This window comes from Terrapene carolina, unplaced genomic scaffold, assembly GCF_002925995.2.
Source record: "Terrapene carolina triunguis isolate 2854851 unplaced genomic scaffold, T_m_triunguis-2.0 Scaffold112, whole genome shotgun sequence".
Lineage (NCBI taxonomy): Eukaryota > Metazoa > Chordata > Testudines > Emydidae > Terrapene > Terrapene triunguis.
Genome location: NW_020664463.1, coordinates 10,349,814 through 10,369,245, shown reverse-complemented (window position 1 = coordinate 10,369,245; position 19,432 = coordinate 10,349,814). Strand labels below are relative to the sequence as shown.

General features: G+C 42.0%; 1 protein-coding gene across 1 annotated transcript in view; it reads left to right on the top strand.

Moving 5' to 3' along the window:
* The window catches only part of SCUBE1 (signal peptide, CUB domain and EGF like domain containing 1), a 306,573-nt gene that overhangs the window by 241,185 nt on the left and 45,956 nt on the right, over positions 1-19,432 (top strand). Inside the window, exons 10-11 of the mRNA XM_026652281.1 lie at positions 9,105-9,221; positions 16,267-16,389. Of these exons, the coding sequence (XP_026508066.1) occupies positions 9,105-9,221; positions 16,267-16,389 (240 nt within the window). The remainder of the gene's footprint in view (positions 1-9,104; positions 9,222-16,266; positions 16,390-19,432) is intronic.

The window sequence follows — 19,432 nt, the reverse complement described above, 5'->3', positions numbered from 1 at the left end:
CAAGATGTGGCTAAGCTACTTATACATTTAAGTTCAAATAAAAGGTATAGTAATTAATGCCAGATATTTTTCTTCTGCAGATCATTAGTACATTATTAACAGCTAAGTCTCGGCAACAAGTGAGTGGATTTGTTTGCAAGTCAGTCACGCAACAGAAAGCTCACAGGGGTGTGGTATTTGAATTACATTTAAAGGTTTGGTTTTTCGGGAGGAGGATGCCAGCCTGCACCAGTTCTTCCCCACTAAAAGTACTCAGCAGGAAAGTAATAAAATAAAAGGTTTTATATCTAGCAATAGTCTGTATTATCTCTTCTTCCTTCGCTCCATCCTTCGTTGGTTTTATTATTGCAGATTCTGAAACATAATGAGCAGTTAGTTATAACAATAAGCTGTTTCTTTTGGTTATGCTGGACTTCTGTATTAAAGAATGGCCTTGTCAAATCAAAAAGTGATCTTGTTGGTTTGTTGGGTATGTCTACATGCTGATAAAAAACCCGTGGCACCAAGTCTCAGAGCCTGGGTCAGCTGACTTTGGCTCACGGGGCTATAAAACTGCAGTTGTAGATGTTTGGGTTTGGGCTAGGGCCCAGGCTCTGAGATCCTCCCCCCTCATGGGGGTCTCAGAGCCTGGGCTCTAGCCCGAGCCCAACCATCTACGTTGCAATTCTATAGCCATGAAGCCTGAATCAACTGACCTCTGCCATGCTGGGTCTTTTATTGCATTGTCCCTCTTAAGTGACCTATGGGAGGATACTCTGATGAGTTTTGGACAGAGATAGGTCAAGTTGAGTCAGAAAGTGTGTGATACCATGTCATATATCTGCTGTGAGGTCATATGTTTCCTGACACTGAATCCAAGCCATCCTTTGGTGGGGAGTCTGGCCTAAAGCAAGGCTTCCCTTTGCTCCAGCAGCCCCTCTGACTGGGATCTGTAGGCTCACTAATGTCTGTAGGTACCACTGGCAGCCATTTCAGGTAGTCTCTGATTGATTGTGAAATGGACAACATAGTGGGGGTAGCATCAGCTACCAGGTGGCAACTGGGGGATGGAGAAGGAAAACAGAAAGTAACTGTTTTAAATACACGCATGTCTAGAAAGGGGCAGGGTTTAGTTTAAAAGCATTGACAGATTATTTTCAAGGAGTTCAGTGTGTGTGAGTCAGGGCAAGACTGTGCAGTGGATGAGGAAAGGGAATGTCTCTTTTTCTCAAAGGATCCACTGGATTGGGTGGTGAGGAATGTGACCGGAACACAGACAGCTGTGATTGGCTTTGGCTTTGGCTGATCTGAATACACTGTGTTCTGTAGCACATAGTTAATTGTATGGCACTTTCTGGGTATGTCTATATTGCAGCTGGGAAGGTGCTCCCCAGTGCTGGAAGACAGATACATGCTAGCTCTTTTCTAGCTAGTGCACTAAAAATAATAGTGTAGCCACAGTAGCAGGGGCAATCAGTGGCACAGGCTAGCTTCCCCAAGTACAAACCCACCCGGACCCCATGAGTAAGTACTTGGCAAGACTAGCCCATGTCGCCACTGCCCATGGTACCGTGGCTATGCTACTATTTTTAGCACACAATCTTGATGAAAGCTAGTGTGAGTATGTCTACACAAATCGGGAATCACACCCCAGCTCCAAGTGTAGACGGAGCCTGAATTAGGGCTGTGTAAATGGTTCAGTGGGAAAATCAAACCAGGTGTGTCTGAGAGAGCTAAAATAAAATCCAGACTGCATGGATTTGCATTTGGAGGACAGGATCATCATGATGTCATATTGTGACATAGTACTGAGATATGACTCTATTACATTGAGATGTGTTGTAATATGATGATAGTTATAGTATGATGTCAGTGTCATCACTTCAGGTTTGGGGTTCAAACTCTGCTAATCCATCAGTCAGAACCCAGAGGATTTTTCATTTCATATGTTCCCCACAGCTTCTTAGCCAGCAGCCACACAATCCATGCAGAACTTTACCACAAAGATGAAGATAGATTGTAAGCTCTTTGGGGCAGGAACAGTATCTTTGTACAGCACCTGGTACACTGAAGACCTGATTGTGATTGGGGCCTCCAGGTGCTACTATAATAGTATTACCCCTTTTGACCAGAGCAGATAGCTGGTATTCAGGATCTTGTGGGTTGTTTCCATTAAGAGGAGAAATTGATAATGGAGTCATGTATTTCTTTGGTGCAATCCTGTTTATTTACAATGAATGTACATAAAGCCTTGTTTCCCTGAACATAGTAGACATCAAACAACAGGAAACAGTTTCTTAGCTCACAATTCCAAGCCTCTTTCCAGCCAGCACTCTACCAAAAAGCTCTCTCTCTTAGCTTTATCTCAGAGTCATGCTACAAGGCATCTCTGGCTGTCTCTGGGGTTTCCTTGCTGCCTTCTCTGTGTGTTTGTCATGTTTCTTCTCTGTCGCTTTCTCTCTCGCTCTCTCAGCTCCATTAAAGAATATCCAGACCTCCACATTTACATTCAGATTCCAGGGAAAACCCCTCAGACCACATGGCTCAACTCCTACTCCAGCATGTGGCCTGAGTTTTGGGGGGCTCCTCTTGTTTCAGCTATCTATTCTATAAAGCAGCTTAATTGCTTTTTATATTAATCTTGAATGAGGGGCAGCTATAATGCCCACTAGCTTCAGTGAGGTTTCGCCCAACCTCCAGCATACAGTATTATAAAATAAAATAATAGGAAAGAAAATAAGAGAAATAAATCCATATTTTTTTTAGATTTTCTTTTAAATGTCTGCGTGGATCGGGCACTAAATTGGTTCCATTCTACAACCACATCCCCAGCTAGATTCAGCAAAATCACACATATGTCTCTGTCCAAATGAGTTTTGCATAGGTAAATGCAGTTAAGAAGCAGTTACTGGTGTTTCCATATCAATTTGCATGTGCACAAAATCTTCTGAAAATCCAGTGTTGTTTCTCAACCTTATCTTTGAATGTTTAGATTTTTATCTGAATTTAGATTTATTTAGATTTTAACATTTATCTGTCTCACAAGCCCAATGCTATTTAAAATGTCTTGTTTTGCATTGAACAGAATCTGTTCTGATTAATTGAATGCAGAGCACTGAATTGAGGGACTGGTAGTGCAATACAGAAAGGAGTCTTTCATTTCTGGTATGAATCCAGCTCAGTTTTGGACTGGCCAAAAATCATTACCCTCTGATGGGTTCTCAGTGCCCTGTGCTCTCAGTCCACAAGTGAGCAAGTGTCCACATCACAAAAACCACGAGCACAATTAGTGCTACTGTAATTGGAAACCCACAGCCTCAGCAGAAGGGCCAAGGACTGGATGACCATGGAAAATGAGGTACTCTTCTCACTCCTGGAAGTGGTTCCTTCAGGCGAGCACTGAGGCTCAGCTGTATGAGGAAGCTCCAGGAAACTACTTCTGCCCAGGCAGTAACTCTTCTTCTGGCAATAAATGGAAGGCTTTTTTGTGGCAATAAATGAAGGACTTCACTTTCCAGTACTGTCAACCTGGCCCCTATTTACAAGCACTAAATTCAGGAAAATAAAGATCGTTTAAAAGATCCCTTAGAGCATGTAAGCATTACAAAAATCAAGGATCATTACAAAAACAATTTAAAAAACCCCAAAGGCCGAGTTGAAATAAAACGACCAGAGAAGTAATTATAAAACATACCTGTTATTGGCAATAATCAGATTTCCACACAAACTTGTGAAATCCTGCTCCGGTATAAACCCACTATACAACCACTTAGGAATTGAATCCCTTATGGGCGAAAGGAAAGGAATGCAAGACTGTTACACGGTTTGGATACTTGCCTCAAGGGCTGCACTGTGGAATGCTAGAGATCATGGACTACACTCAGCTTGAGGTCAGACCAGCCATGGTGCAGGCACCTAATGATGAACATTTTGACTGGAGGTGGGGAGTCTTGCAGCAGTGCAAGGCTACACACTGCCCCCCTCTTAACTATGGGACCCACAGCCAGCTAATAGAGCTCCAGTAAGTGTGGCTTCAGCCAGAGCTTGCCTGGCCAGAGGGTGCATTTAAACAGCACATTCACTGAATCACCTCCGCCAATGGGGCTTCCTTGGTATATCCCCTGTAGTAAGGGCAGTGGTGGGGAACCAGCCCTGTGCCAGCAAGGGTGAATTTAGCCCCATAGTCCTGATTAGTTTCAAAGAATCAGCTCATAGATTCCAAGACCAGAATGGACCATTGTGATCATCTAGTCTGACCTCCTGTATAACACAGGCCACAGAATTTCCCCAAAATAATTGCTAAGGCAGAACTTTTAGAAAAACAGCCAATCTTCATTTAAAAATTGTCAGTGATGGAGAATCCACCACGATCCTTGTAAGTTGTTCCAGTGGTTAATTACTCTCACTGTTAAAAATTTACGCCTTATTTCCCGTCTGAATTTGTCTTGCTTCAACTTCCAGCCATTGGTTGATGTTATACTTTTCTCTGCTGGACTGAAGAGCCCATTATTAAATATTTGTTTCTCCTGTACGTACTTCTAGACTGCAATCAAGTCATCCCTTAACCTTCTCTTTGTTAAGCTATATAACATGAGCTCTTTGAGCTATAAGGCAGGTTTTCTAATCCTTTGATCATTCTTGTGGCTCTTCTCTGAACTCTCTCCAATTTATGAAGCTGTCTCTTATAATTCCCTAAAAATAGGCACTCACGCATCCCATAGTGATGATGAGTGTAGTATAAATGCCTGACAGTGAGTATTTTGCTGGTCTGAAATAAAAGTGTATTCGTAAATCTGCCTATGACATGATCAAAATGACCCTCTAGGGCAAAAGCCGGAACAATATTTTAAAAAATAAAATACAAAGCATTTATGGAATGGAGCTTTCATGTTTAGAAAATCAGGTCAGAGACAACAAATATAAAGATAGATGATACTAAATAAAGGAATAGAATTTCACTTTCCCCACCAAGTTTGCTGGGTTACACAGTGCCTACAGAAATTGTGTGTAATCCACTTAGAGTTAAGCAGGACATTATTTCATATGGGGAAATTCAATGTTCATGAAGATGAGAGTCTACTAGCGCTGGTTAAAGATACACAAAGTACCGTCAAATGCTGCTGCACCTTAGTCTCAACCTGCAGCACCACTGCTATTCTAGTCTTGGGCTCCCGGTATGAGCTGTGACATATTGTGCAGTGATTTTTGTACAAAAGAGAGCAAGATAAGATGCCCAAATTCATTGTCTATTGTAAACTAAGCAGGATTTAATGTCCAGGGCTGCAGGTGAAAGGCAGGTGTGATGCACTAAGCCATCTCCTTGCTAACATAAAACAGGTGTATGTGTATATATATCTCCTCAATATATGTTCCATTCTATGCATCCGAAGACGTGGGCTGTAGCCCACGAAAGCTTATGCTCAATTGATTTGTTAGTCTCTACAGTGCCACAAGTACTCCTGTTCTTTTTCATAAAACAGGTGATTAATACAGAGGTTTGAGAATAAAGTAAAAGCATCCTTGGGTCTTCTCCACCCTCAGATGAGCCATTAGCAAGCAATCATTGGCAAGCATTCTGGAGACGGCTGGAAAGGCCCTGTCATCCCTGGATAGCGTGTCCCAACACTCCAATAAAAGGAAGGCAGTAAAAGAACCAAGAAGCTCGAGAGTCAGATTTCCCCCCAAATGGCTGACTAAACTGTATCTGTGAAGTTAAGCACATTCCCATTGTGCTCACCGGTCATATAACTGCATGTTGTTGTGATGCCCTCGCGCGAGCAGCTTCCCAGTTGGCTTGCACACACGTGGAAGTGCAATTTAGAAAGCCAGTTTTGAAATGCTGGCCCTGCTGGTTTTGCCATCTCTAGCGCACACGCCCTGTGTTGCAATGTTATAGCGAGTGAGGCAGCCATAAATAATGAGTCCAAATTTAAACAAACTTCACCATGTATCTCAACAAAAGTGTCCCACAGTGATGCTGCTGCCAGTGCGGTCCTCAGCTTTTTATAGCTAGATAAAATTTAAATGCTTGTTAGAGGATAAATTTACTTTCTCCCTTGCTCACAGTATTGACCACTCCTCTGACATCTCCACTAGCTGCCCGTCCCCCAGAGTTGGTTGAGAGGGGAGGGCAGGGACCATCTCATCTCTCCCTTCTGTGGGGGTGAGAACGTTGCTCCCATACTGCCTGGCCTGTTTGTTCAGTTTCCCCTGCTCTGGTACAAAATCCTCATTGGTCAAAATGTGGAGCACTGATTGTCCCAGATCCATGAGAGCTCAACTGCCTACAGCATACTAACCTGTGTCGGTATTTTGCAAAGGCTTGAGCTCTATTGATGAAACTAAATGAAACTGGGCCCTCTTCCCAGAGGCAGCTCAATTCAATCACTGTAGCTAGCGACCAATATATCTCTTATGTAGCGCTAGATCTCAAAGCTTTTAACAAAGGAGACAGTATCATTATCCCCGTTTTACAGATGGGGGACTGAGAAACAGAGAAATGGTGTGACTTGCCCAAAGTCGCCCAGTAGGCCCATGGCATAACTGGGAATAGAACCCGAGTCCCAGTCTAGTACTCTATCCACTAGATGTCACTGCCACCATTAAAGGGTATCATTCAATCACTGTTGGGATGTGCATGTTTCATTCCTATTGGAGTTAATGCAGGCTAAGCACACCCTTCTAGAGAAGAAGTGGACATGGATTTGTGCAACAATGCTAAGGTATCAAAGGGTTTCTGGGAGTCAGCAGTCATATCCCCCCAGAGCACAGGGATCAGAGTCTAAAAGAGATGCTGAAAAAAGATTCTACTATCCTGACTTTAACATGCAGCCAGCTTCCTTTAGTGCAGAGTAAGTGGTGAATATTTTTCCCTTTTCTATGGCCAGTGTTGAATTCCACAGGAGACTGGTGATTCTGTAGTCAAGGGGTTGCAGAAAACTCAGAGCCTTGGGTATAACCTAGCATGGGGACATCCTACCATGTCAAGCAATGAGGAGACAGTGCCAAAGGGGTTATTCTTAAAATAGGGAGAAGTCTGCTTAGAGGATTTCCAATCCCAGTCAGCTACAGAAAGAGCAAAGGCAGGATTTATTAGAAGAATAGCAGGGGACAGGGGGCTGGATTTAAATGGGTAAATTGCCTTTTTAGAATATATTTGTGTTATAATAAAAATGTTTAACATCTCTATTAGCCTATAGTAGATATGATATTTCATTCAATAGAAATCATTTACCCATTCTAAGAGAGCATATTTTTGTTGTAAGCAAACTGTTGCTTTCGGAGTCAAGAAGTGATATAAATCCTTGTTAGTGTCAAAGAGTTTAGGGCTTAAATTTATGTTAATAGCATAAACGGTGCAGGACTGGGCCATTGCGGAGGAATATGAAGGATTTTTGTTTGGTGTGGTTTTGTCTTTAAAAAGAGATCTCCAAAGTAAGTTAGAGGCCAACAATGAATGGTCCTTGTGAATTTCCAGTGATACCATGCCCTGGATACTGTCATACATGAATGAAACTAAAATGCACTATTTGGCTTCTTCTGAATTTGAATTCTTTTAAACTTCAGCTGTAGTGGTGGCTTCCAGATTCACTTAAAAATGTATTATTTATTTAGGGGAAACAGTTTACCATTTTTAAAATATATTCAAATCATTAAATATTTCCAAAGCTACAAAAATAACCCCAAGAAAATAATTTTAGAAAGCAAACACAGGAAAAAATCAAACAGGAAAACTCATAACAAAAAATGAAGGCTGCATGAGAAAAAGGAAAACCTGAAATCACCATTTTTGGTTTGATTGTATGGGGAGAGTGTCACACACACACACAGACACACACACACACACACACACACACAGATGAGGATTTCGGGTCTTCTTACGTCTCAAGTGTATTTCACTTTATATTATGTATTTACCTGTATGGATACTTTTTATTTTGTTCATTTAATTTTTCTGTGCATTATCTCAGCATGTATATGTTCAACACATTGAAAGTGTTCTATAAATATCACATTAAATATATATATATATATTTTTTATAGCATTAGAAACTTGGTCAGAAACAGTTATGAAAACCCTGACCCTGTAAATACTTACATAAGTGCCTAATTTCAATGGGCATATTTGCATGCCTTGTGTATAAGCCTTGAATGAGTGTTAGCAACTGTCCATTACACATCAAAATATATAAACATTTGTAGTGCATAGGCATTGGGTAGTATCCCCATAACAGTTTTTGAGCTCACTAATATTCTTGGGTGTTTACTGTTTCCTAAATAGACACAACATACAAGGCCTAGTAACATATGTGCACTGCTGCTCTGTCTGGGCTCTAAAACACAGAACACAGAGAGCCCACCAGCGGGCTCACAAACTATTTAAAAGGACACCACCCAATTCCTATACGTTTCAACACATTGGAGGAATGCTATTTTTCTTTCATTTAAATTAAAACCTTTAATAAAATGTGCTTGTTTGAACTGACCTTTTAACTTAAAAAACATTCCTAAGGAATTCCTCTAAACAGGATTTTAGGAAAAAAACAGGACTCCAGGTGATAGATTTGCTGCAGAAATTCACTCTCTAAAAATTGCTGCCATCCTGCATATGTTGCTGTTTAAAATGTCTATAACATAATATCTTTTCTGTGGTACTTTCTATTCAGCGTATCTTTATTTTGCTCAGTTCGGCATTGTTTAAAAAAAATCATGGGTAGTGCTCCTTATTGATTGTTGTGTGCCCTGTGATGGAGCAGAAATGTCATGCAATGCTCTTAATTACCCTCATAAGAATTAAGAATGGAAGAAACAATCTGAATATGCATTTCATGTTTGTGAGGTTTGATATGCTATCAGAGGTTAAATGGTGTCACCTAGTGGGAAAAAATGTATATTGCAGACATACTGCTTTATTCTACCAAGTTCTTTCCTTCCTTCCTCCCTGTACTTGAATCCTCTCTTTCTAAAACTGTAGGAAAACTAAGCTTATAATTTGATTCAGATCTTACTTTGTAATGCCTCAGGCCATTTATTAATAATGTTGATGCTGTGACTGAGAGAATTAAATTCCGCCCATCTGGAATAACTGCATTCTGACTTTTTAAAAATATTTGCTCTGAATTCAGATATAGATGAGTGCTCATTCGAAAGGACTTGTGACCATACCTGCATCAACTACCCAGGAAGTTTCGAATGTCTCTGTCACAAAGGCTACACCTTGTATGGCATGACACACTGTGGAGGTTTGGAGACTGATTTTAATGTATTTATTTTTGTTTTGTGTAACCATCTACTGAGCCAAAGATATTTGCCTTGCTAAGACTGTAGACGTCAGATTAAAGCTAAATAAACCTAGCCAGGTATGACCAAAAATATGGAGACTCAAATCTGCCTAGATATTCCTGGGAGAAGAGTAACAGGAAAAATGACCATCCATCATTTCTGTTGCTGAAGCATCCAAAGGCCCCAATTTAGACCATGATCCTCCATCATTTTCCTTGCAAGCTGACTGCTTCATCTCCACGGAGCCTCACTCACTAACGTCAATGAACCTCCACATGGACACGACAGTCTTCCCTCTAGGATCACAATGCAGGACTGTGACACCATTGTGTGCCGCATTGTGCAAGCACACAGGAAAACATCGTCCCCTCCCTGAAGAACTTGCAGCCGAAAGCCCTGACCCTGCAACCATTTGCACACATGACTAACTTCCACGTGAAAGAGACAAAGTGGGTTAGGTGATATCTTTTATTGGACCAGCTTCTGTTGGTAAAAGAGATGAGCTTTAGAGCAGGGGTAGGCAACCTATGGCACGCGTGCCGAAGGTGACATGCGAGCTGATTTTCAGTGGCACTCACACTGCCCAGGTCCTGGCCACCGGTCTGGGAGGCTCTGCATTTTAATTTAATTTTAAATGATGCTTCTTAAACATTTTAAAAACCTTATTTACTTTACATACAACAATAGTTTAGTTATATATTGTAGACTTATAGAAAGAGACCTTCTAAAAACGTTAAAATGTATTACTGGCACGCAAAACCTTAAATTAGAGTGAATAAATGAAGACTCGGCACACCACTTCTGAAAGGTTGCCGACCCCTGCTTTAGAGTTTACACAGAGCTCTTCTTCAAGTCTTCTCTGTGTAGCTTGAAAGCTTGTCTCTTTCACAACAGAAATTAGTCCAGTAAAAAATATTACCTCACCCACCTTGTCTCCATGGGCCTAATTTGGTGGGGATGTGGGGGGATATTGCCCCCACACACAGAGGCGAGGTGTGGGGGTGTGTCACAGGGGGTCATGTGCCATTTTCCCTGCCCCATTTCTGTGAGCGCCAAGCTGCCCTTCAGGGCTTGCTCTGCTCAGCCTGCCTGGGAGGGGGGCTCTATCATTCCCACGCTGCACCTCTCCCCCTGCCCCAGCATGTTTTGGCTCGCGGGGAGCAGGATGGGGCAGCTTTTCCCCTGCGCTCCGGGATGCTGCCTCGGCAGCTGGACACCGCCTCCTGAGTCCTAGTGCCTGCCTGTTTGCTGTACAACGGTGAGTGCCTGCCGGGGGGGAGGGAGAGGGGCGCAATATAAGGGCTGGGGGAAAAGGGGTAGACAGTGGGATGGGTCAGGGGACAGGAAGGAGGATGGGATGGGAAAGAGGGGATACGTGAATGGGCAGAGGGAAGCAGGAGCCCGGCATGTGGCGTCCTCTCTCAGCAATAGCAACATCCACAGCCCCAGCAGGGAGGTAGCTGCAGCAGCACCAGAGCAGTGACATCGCTGCAGAGCTGGTGCCGCAGTGGCCACCAGCAGCAGCTCAGGCTCCCCTGTTAAGCCAGCCTGTTCCCCCCTGCAGGTGGGGAGAGAGAACCAATGAGCCAAGGGAACTGCCTTCAGCATACACATGTGCGTGAGTGTGCATGCGCACTTTGCCCCCCTCCCCCTGCAATATAGCAGTCAAACTACGCCTGTGCGTTGTCTCTCTAATATCCTGGGACCAGCATAGCTATAACAACACTTCAGATAGCTTCCACAATGGTAAAGTTGCTGTAAGCAATTATGTTCACTGCTGTAAGTGTCCTCTATCATTGGAGCTTCTTCAGGCAGGGGTCCTCACCCTAGCCAGCCCCTGAAGACCATTTGACTTTGTGGATGACACAGCCCTCCAGCTGAGAAGCATCTAGTTCTGTGTAACATAAAAGTCTACCTAACATCCAAAGTCCCTGCAGATCAGCCCTTCTTCTGCATTCTGTTCCCACTCCCCTTTCTGGGCTTACTGTTGAGTCTTCTCCCTTGCTCTGGTATTGAGCACTGGCTCCCTCAGAATGAGTCTTCCTGAACTTCTGGACTCCTGCAGCGCAAACCCTGGCTCTAGACCCTTCACAGGAGCCTTTCTCATCCCTGTGAACTCTCTCTGCCTTTTATAAGGCCCAAGTGTCACCTGACCTGTCTTAGTCCTGCCCTTGTTGGCTGAAAAGCAACTAATTAATTGCAGCACAGATGTAATAAATATGACTCACTGGCCTTTAACCCTTCTTAACCTGTGATGGGAATCATGCATGTATTTGCAGGATCAGGACCTCAGCTGACAAGCAACATACAAAGGTATAGGAGAGGGATGGTATTCTTACCTACATAATTACATATAATAGTTCTGTTGTTTTTAAATAAATAAAAACACATCATTTATATCAGCCTACCTTCAATATATTCTTAATTAGTTGGTTAATTTAAATCTGGCCCTTTGCCCCCAGCTATTAATGCATAGCACTTACAAAATATTGTCCACATTCAAAGCATTTTATGTACATTATCTACTTAATCCTCCTCTTCCAGTTAAGTATCAAAGGGGTAGCCGTGTTAGTCTGGATCTGTAAAAGCAGCAAAGAGTCCTGTGCTGCATCCGAAGAAGTGGGTATTCACCCACGAAAGCTCATGCTCCTATACGTCTGTTAGTCTATAAGGTGCCACAGGACTCTTTACTGCTTTTACTCTTCCAGTTAGAATCCCCATTTTATAAATGGGGAAACTGAGGCATATAGCTTGTGTGACATGCTAAAGGTTTGTTGAGTCAGGACTAGAAATCAGGTGTACTCATTCCCAGTCCCATGCTTAATGAAACCTATCTCTCACACCTAATTCATAACTGCTGGTAATTTGGATCAGGGTATGGAATAACTAGTGGTGTTTGGCAAATCATGTGACAAGGTGTTTTGACAGCATCATAGCCGTGTGGCCATTTTTCCTCACATAGCATGTACTGTATAAACTTTGCTATAGGCACAACCTCAGCATGGTCAGGAACGGAGAATTTCATGCCCACTATTGAATTTAAGTCCACTGCACAGCAGCTGTATCACAGTACACAACCTTTTGCCACTACACTGGCTATCACTCTGAGGGTATGTCTACACTGCAGTTAGACACCCGCAGCTGACTTGTGCCAGCCGACTTGGGCTCATGGGTCTCAGGCTGCGGGGCTGTTTAATTGCAATGTAGATTTTCCAGCTTGGGCTGGAGCCTGAGCTCTGGGACCCTCCCACTTCACAGGGTCCTAGAGCTGGGCTCTTGCCCAAGCCCGGAAGTCTACGCTGCAGTTAGACAGCCCCGCAGCCCAAGCCCCGTGAGCCCAAGTCGGCTGTCACAAGCCAGCTGCGGGTTTTTAATTGCAACACAGACATACTCTCTGAGGCATTTCTGTGGTCTTTTACCTGAACACTTAAAAATACTGGTCAAAGGAAAACAATAGTTTTTCTTGTGGAACATGTTAAGTGTATTTAGTCTGAACAATGCTTTTAACTAATCAGATCAGCATTAGAAAAATACAGTGTAAACACACAATATATGAGAGTCTATTCGTTCCATCCTACAGCCTTAAATCTAAATTAAAGTTAGAAAAGACTGAGGTTCAAAAGGAATTTTCCATTCATTCTTTTTACTTTAAAACTAATAAGTTTTGTTTGGTAAAAGTAGAGTTTGGTGTTTTTGCCAGAGTACCCTGAATTTATGCAAAGTATAATCTGAGTAAAATGTATATTAAGCTATAAACAAAAGTATATTCAAATAATCTTAAAGGTCTAATTTTAAACCCACAAAAGCAAAGTGCTCAGAGCCAGATTGTGTTCTCAGTCACACGCTGATCAGCGTAAAACCAGAATAAGTCCATTTAGTTCAGTGGAGTTACTGAGAGCAGAATCTGGCTCTAAGAGTTCACCATTCTGATGTACATGAATACTGTATGTAAGATTTTCCCCCACATATTACTAGCAAGGTCTGTCAGTGCTAAGGGATAATGGGGCAAACCAAAGATACTGGGTTAAATTCTGATGTTGATTAAATGATCATACAACTCACTTTGAAGCTGATCTATACAGGAGTAACTGAGGCAGAATTTGACCCATTGTTTTTGTCTGAATTCTGAATTCCCCAGTTTTTGTGGGGTTAAACGGAGACCTCCACTTATGATATCCATGTCCTACTTCTCTAGGAGGAGAAAGCATGTGCATGCAGTGAATTAATGAGATCACAAAAATATCCAGGAACTGGGTGAGAGAAGTACAAAAAGTTCATCTGGTGGAGGAACTGGGAAGAAGAGTCCGCTTGAGAGGAGTTGTAGAAGCAAGATCAGATTTGAGGGCTGTGAGGATCTATGCCCGTTAAGGAGTCAAGGGGAGATGCTTATTTTTTGGAGACTCCAAAGTTTTGGTTGAAAGAGGCCCCATTTGTTTTTTAATAAGAGATGGGTCATGACCCAAACCCTAGATCCAAATACCCATAAACTTTGGGCAAGACTGAATTCTGGCCTTATTTCCATAATGGGCAGAACCAGAAGCTCAGATCTGAAGCTGACCTTTGGAGCTCAGACCTATGTCATTAGTTTTAATCTGTTCCTGGAGAAGGATGTTTATGATAGAATAAATAAATCATGGTGGTGGGTATCGTCCATGTGGCACAGAGCAGAAATCAAAGTTCAGACAACTGGGGGGAAGTATTTCAGAACCCTCAAAAAGGTTTAGTTCAAGTTTGGTTCTTAATAAACTTTTTAATTTGTATTATCTAAGGCAGGGAATTGGCAGGATTCTATTTGTTCCAAACTAGTTCAGTCTTATTTTCTCTCTCTCTCTCTTTAGTAGTATCTAATAATGAAAGGGAGTGCCTGTAGTATGGGCCATAGCATAGAATATTAGGGTTGGAAGGGACCTTAGGAGGTCATCTAGTCCACCCCCCTGCTCAAAGCAGGACTAATCCCCAGACAGATTTTTACCCAGGTTCCCTAAATGGCCCTCTCAAGGAGGGAACTCACAATCCTGGGTTTAGCAGGCCAATGCTCAAACCACTGAGCTATCCTTCCTCCCCTCTAGCTGTATGCACAACCCTTATTGCTCTCACTGGAGCTCTGCTAGAAGCATATGTTACAGTAAAGACCATCTGTACTTAAAGTGTATATTTTTCATAGCCCTTAGTCTGACACTGCCTGACTTTGCAAACCCTCCTCAAAATATGTAGTTACTCATGCAAGTAGGCCTATAGAAGTCCACAAAAGCTACAAGTATCCAGCACCTTTGAAACCAGGCATCTTTTTTAGAGCTGTCCAGAAAATAAAAATCCTTTCCCACAAAAAAAAAAAAAATCATGTTTTTGAAAAATATTCATCCTGAATTTTTCATTAGAAGGGTTTTGAGAGAAATTCCACTTCAGGAGAACCGAAACAGAATTTTTCAACTTCCCAGCTTCTGGCCTGAAAGGATCTTGTCAAATTCCTTTGTGAAATTGACAAGAACCTTCCTGTTCCAGTCTGGAGATGCAGAGAACTGGGGTGCCCAGCCCCCTCATCCACCCCTTCCCAGGGCCAGAAAGGCAGAGAGCCAGTGCCTCCTGGGTGAGTCAGATCACTCCAGATCTCTCTGCCCCTCCAGCTCCTGAAGCTGGGAAGAAGCAGAGAGTCAGGGTGTTCAGCCTCCATGGCCCTCCAGGAAAGCTTTTCTCAGTTTTACTGGCAAAAAGTGAAACTGACAAGAGCCTTCCAGGCAGGCAGGGTGCCAGGGAGCTGGCATTTCACTTTTCAGTATTGCCAACCCCAAACATTCAAAAATCTTAAATCAGGCCCTACAAAATCATGAGATTATTAATTTAGAAAAATCTCCTGATCTCTCATCCAGACAGGGTTGGTTTTTTTCTGAGCCTCTACGGTATAGTTGCTTCATATTTCCCAGTTTTTCTTTACAACCATGAAAGTTAGAAACTTTACTCTTTAAAAAATATGAAAGCTAAGATTTTCATGCAGTCTCTTGATTCCAACATCTGGGGCTTGAAGAAAAACACCTGATAGCACAAGACTAGCAATAAAATCACGAGAGTAGGCAACACAGCACTGAACATACTGTTAACTACTTTATGACTGCAGAATAATGGGTTTATACTGGCCAAAACCAAATTTACTTTTCTGTCTAGGAACAACCATAAGTTATGATCCCTGAATTAATTTCAAAGCTGGGTCTCTTTTCAAGCTCATGCAGGCAATGGCTGTAACAGCACTGAATATTTTTACTGTGTATTATTCCAGGATATAAATGAAATCTTACATAAATGCTGATTGAGTAAATTAAACAAGTAATGCTTAATTCTGAACAAATATTTCTAAAGTTTAAAGCCTTTAACTGGAATATCAGTTGACACATTTTTGGTAATTGCTTTGCCTGGCTATAACAAGACTCCTTCTTTTCATTAGTTCCATCTGAGTAGTAGACTAAACAAATTATGCTTAATATACCCATTCCCATCAAATATGTATTTTCTCCCTTAATCATAATCCATCTTTTAAAACATACGTTCTGTTCCTCTCTATTATACAACTTACATTATGAATAATGTATCTTTCTGATAAGTCAAAATGATTAAATCTCACAGAGACGTACTGCTTTGAAGTTGTCAGTATAGTACAATATGTATTATGGCTCCAATCCTGCAGTGAGTTACACATCTGTTTTATGTATTGTGAGTAATTCCATCAATTTTACTGTGGCCAGTTATAGTAAGTAAATTTAAGCACGTGCATAAGTCTTTGCAGGATTAGGGACTATGTGAGTGTCTGTATAAGGATACTCAGATATTCTGTGCATTAAAATGTTTTGCTGTCTGCATTATACATATTTATATATCATTATTATATGAATTCTCTATATGACATGTATAATAGAGATGTATGGGCTTATGCACAGTATGTTTTTAGTACACAATCTATGTGTGTGTATTACATAGTGTATAGTACTATACTGACCTGTTGAAATATATTTTCAGATGTTGATGAATGTAGCATCAACAACGGTAGCTGCGACTATGGGTGCATTAATACAATGGGGAGCTATGAATGCGTCTGTCCACCTGGAAAGAAGCTACACTGGAATAAAAAGGACTGTGTTGGTAAGTGAGTAACTTTTACTTTCATGTGATTGCGTCATGCCTGTTTTCCACTTGGTACAGTAACTTGGAAAGGTCAGAAATAGAAACCTGTTTTTGATGGACCACATTGGAGTCTGTGACACTCAGTGTGTGTAGTCAGGTACTCCATGGTAAACTTTTATTACAGCCACATCCATGTCTTTTTCTTGTGCTTTGCAGCATTATGGGTCTAATTTTAAACACAGCAGAAGCTGCTCTGCTGGGACGATGTTTTCTGGCACTATCTCTGAAACATATTTTCATTTGATTTACATATTTCTGAAGTGGGTGTGTGTGGCGTTAGGTTAACCTATCATTAACAATGGTAAAACTCTTTTTACCTGAGCACCTTCTGATAGCTGTGTTTGGGGCCTGATCCTGCACTCCTCATTCAGGCAAAACACCCACTTACTCTAGTCAGTGTTCTGGCCTGGTGAGGACCACAGGGTCTGCTGTGTGTTTAAAACAGCAGCACATTGTAACCCTCAAGGTTGTTTTTATTTAAGGCTCTGTGGTGCCCTGTGTGATATCAATTGATGGTGTCCTATCAGTTTCTAAAGGACATGTCCACATCACAAAAATGGCAACCACCGCTAACACTAATAAGCATTAATTGGCAGAGGTCATGGGACGCATAGCCTGAACTTCCTCTTGTCCCCAGGGGAAGTCTCTCCAAGAAAAGGTTGACCGTGAATGCCTGAGGGCACAAGTCATAGAGACACTGGCCTGGCCTTTGGGGCTGTTTTGTTTTGTTATACTTTTTATTATTATTTCAAATAACAGAGCAGACTTTGTGAGGAGAAGAATTTACATACACACACCAAGGCACAAACTACAGATACTTAGGCCTGTGTGTAACTTTATCTGAGTAATCTCCCTACGAGACTACTCCCATGCATTCATGTTTGCAGGATATGGCCAAACATCACTCCTGCACTCAGATCTTGTCTTCCCACTTCCATTCCAGAGTGGATCTTTAAGGCCAGCCTAGAAACCTCTGAAAACAGAGATTCTTCCTAGCTGTCTGACTACTCCTTGGCCTTTTGGCTAAAATAAAGCGTAATATGAGTTCAATAGCTGATGCATGAAATGCCACCATGCTTCAAGTACAGTGACTCAACTGCCTTGTAAGACAGGAAATGCCTAAGGAAAAGGCACAGAGATGGATAGCTAATAAAAATGTTGAAGAATAACAAAGTGAAGTCATGTTGACATTCCACAATATTTCCCTATCATACAAAACAGACGTCGTCTGCCCACTTCTGCCAATTTCATATGAATTATATTTTTTTAAATGATGATGCTGACATTTTAGAAATCATTTAACCTAAACCTGTGTTTAGATTTAAAACGGCTAGGAATTAATGTAATTGCCAAGCATGTATTGATAGCCAGATAGAACGATAGATAAGGACGTTTACTTAATAGAATCTACCCATCTATATAGGGAAGGCAGTTTGGTGAGGTGGATAAAACATTGGGCTGGAAATGAGGGGATTGTATTCTGTTTCCAGCTCTGCCCCTGGCTTTCTCTGTGATCACAGCCAAGTCACCGTGCCATTCTGTGCCTCAGTTTCCCCACTTTTCTTTGTAAAGTTCTTTCTGATCTATGGAAGAAAAGTGCTATATATGAGCTAAGTATTGTTATAGGAACTAGAGATGGAAAATTCTTTCTAGACCATCTAGATTGTCGCCCTGCCAGTGTACAAACTAGTCCTCAGAAATGAGCCATAAACTAACAACAGGAATGATAATCTTTTGAGATCTAGTATATAATTACACCAATAACGTATTGCATTGTATTCCCCCTCATTCTATTAAAAAAAATTGTTCCCACAATAAAAGGCTCTATTAAGAGTATTTTCATAGTCATATATTTTTCTTCATTCATTGTAATACCTTGTTGGAAGACTGAAAATAAAACATCCTTCTCGACTGATGTTGTCCATTATTATTTGACGGACAAAGATTTCTCCCCTATATTTCTAACAAGGATTACAATGAACATAATCTTTCTGCTGATCTTGTTTTTTACCAGCATAGTCTGGAGAAAACTATGTTATAAACTACTGTTACAACATGAGAATATATGAGTATCAGGAGACAGAGGATGAGAAGATCTAATGATAGTGAATGCTAAGTAACTCATGAACATTCAAGCTACAGAATCCTCTTTTGCTCAATAGTAACAGTTTGTACTTCTATACAGTAATCTTCTCAGTCCAAAGAGCTCAGTGTTTTACAAACTTTACTCAATTAAGCATCAAAACAGTCCTGTGAGAGAGGTAAGTATGATTATTCCCTTATTCCAGATTCAGAAATCAAGAGAGGTTGAAGGGACTTGCACACATTTACAGGGCCGCCCAGAGGGGGGCAAGTGGGGAAATTTACCCCAGGTCCCAGGCCCCACAGGGGCCCCCACGTGAGTTTTCAGGGGCCCCCACGAGAGTTTTCGGCTGGTCTTTGGCAGCAGGTCCTTCAGTGCTGCCGAACACACCCGGAGGGAGTGAAGGACCCACTGCCGAAGACCCAGAGCTTCTTCCGCTCCGGGTCTTCAGCGGCGAGGGCTTCTTCTGCTCCGGATCTTTGGCGGCAATTCAGCAGCGGGTCCTTCACTCGCTCCGGGACCCCCGCCGCCGAAGACCCCAGGCACCCTGAATCCTCTGGGCGGCCCTGCACATTTATACAATAGATCAGGGAAGCCGGGAATATAATGTAGATATCCGGACTCTGTCCCAGTATCCTTGCTCTAATCCGTGCTCCCATTTTACTCAGCACAAGCCAGCCAAGATTGTTCAACTAATCCATCTTAATTGGTCTATTTTATCTGGGCCCTGCTTAGTTCCACCCAAACTTTTGAACCTGGCAGACTATCACGGGTGGATCCCAGACTGGCATGGCTGTCATTCCATTGGGTTTTGATGCTGCAGCTCTAAACTCCCAATCACTGCTGTATACAAAGCAATATAGTTGCGGTGTTGGAGCCCAGCAGGAAGGAAAGCAGGGTTCAGCCAATGGGATCTTA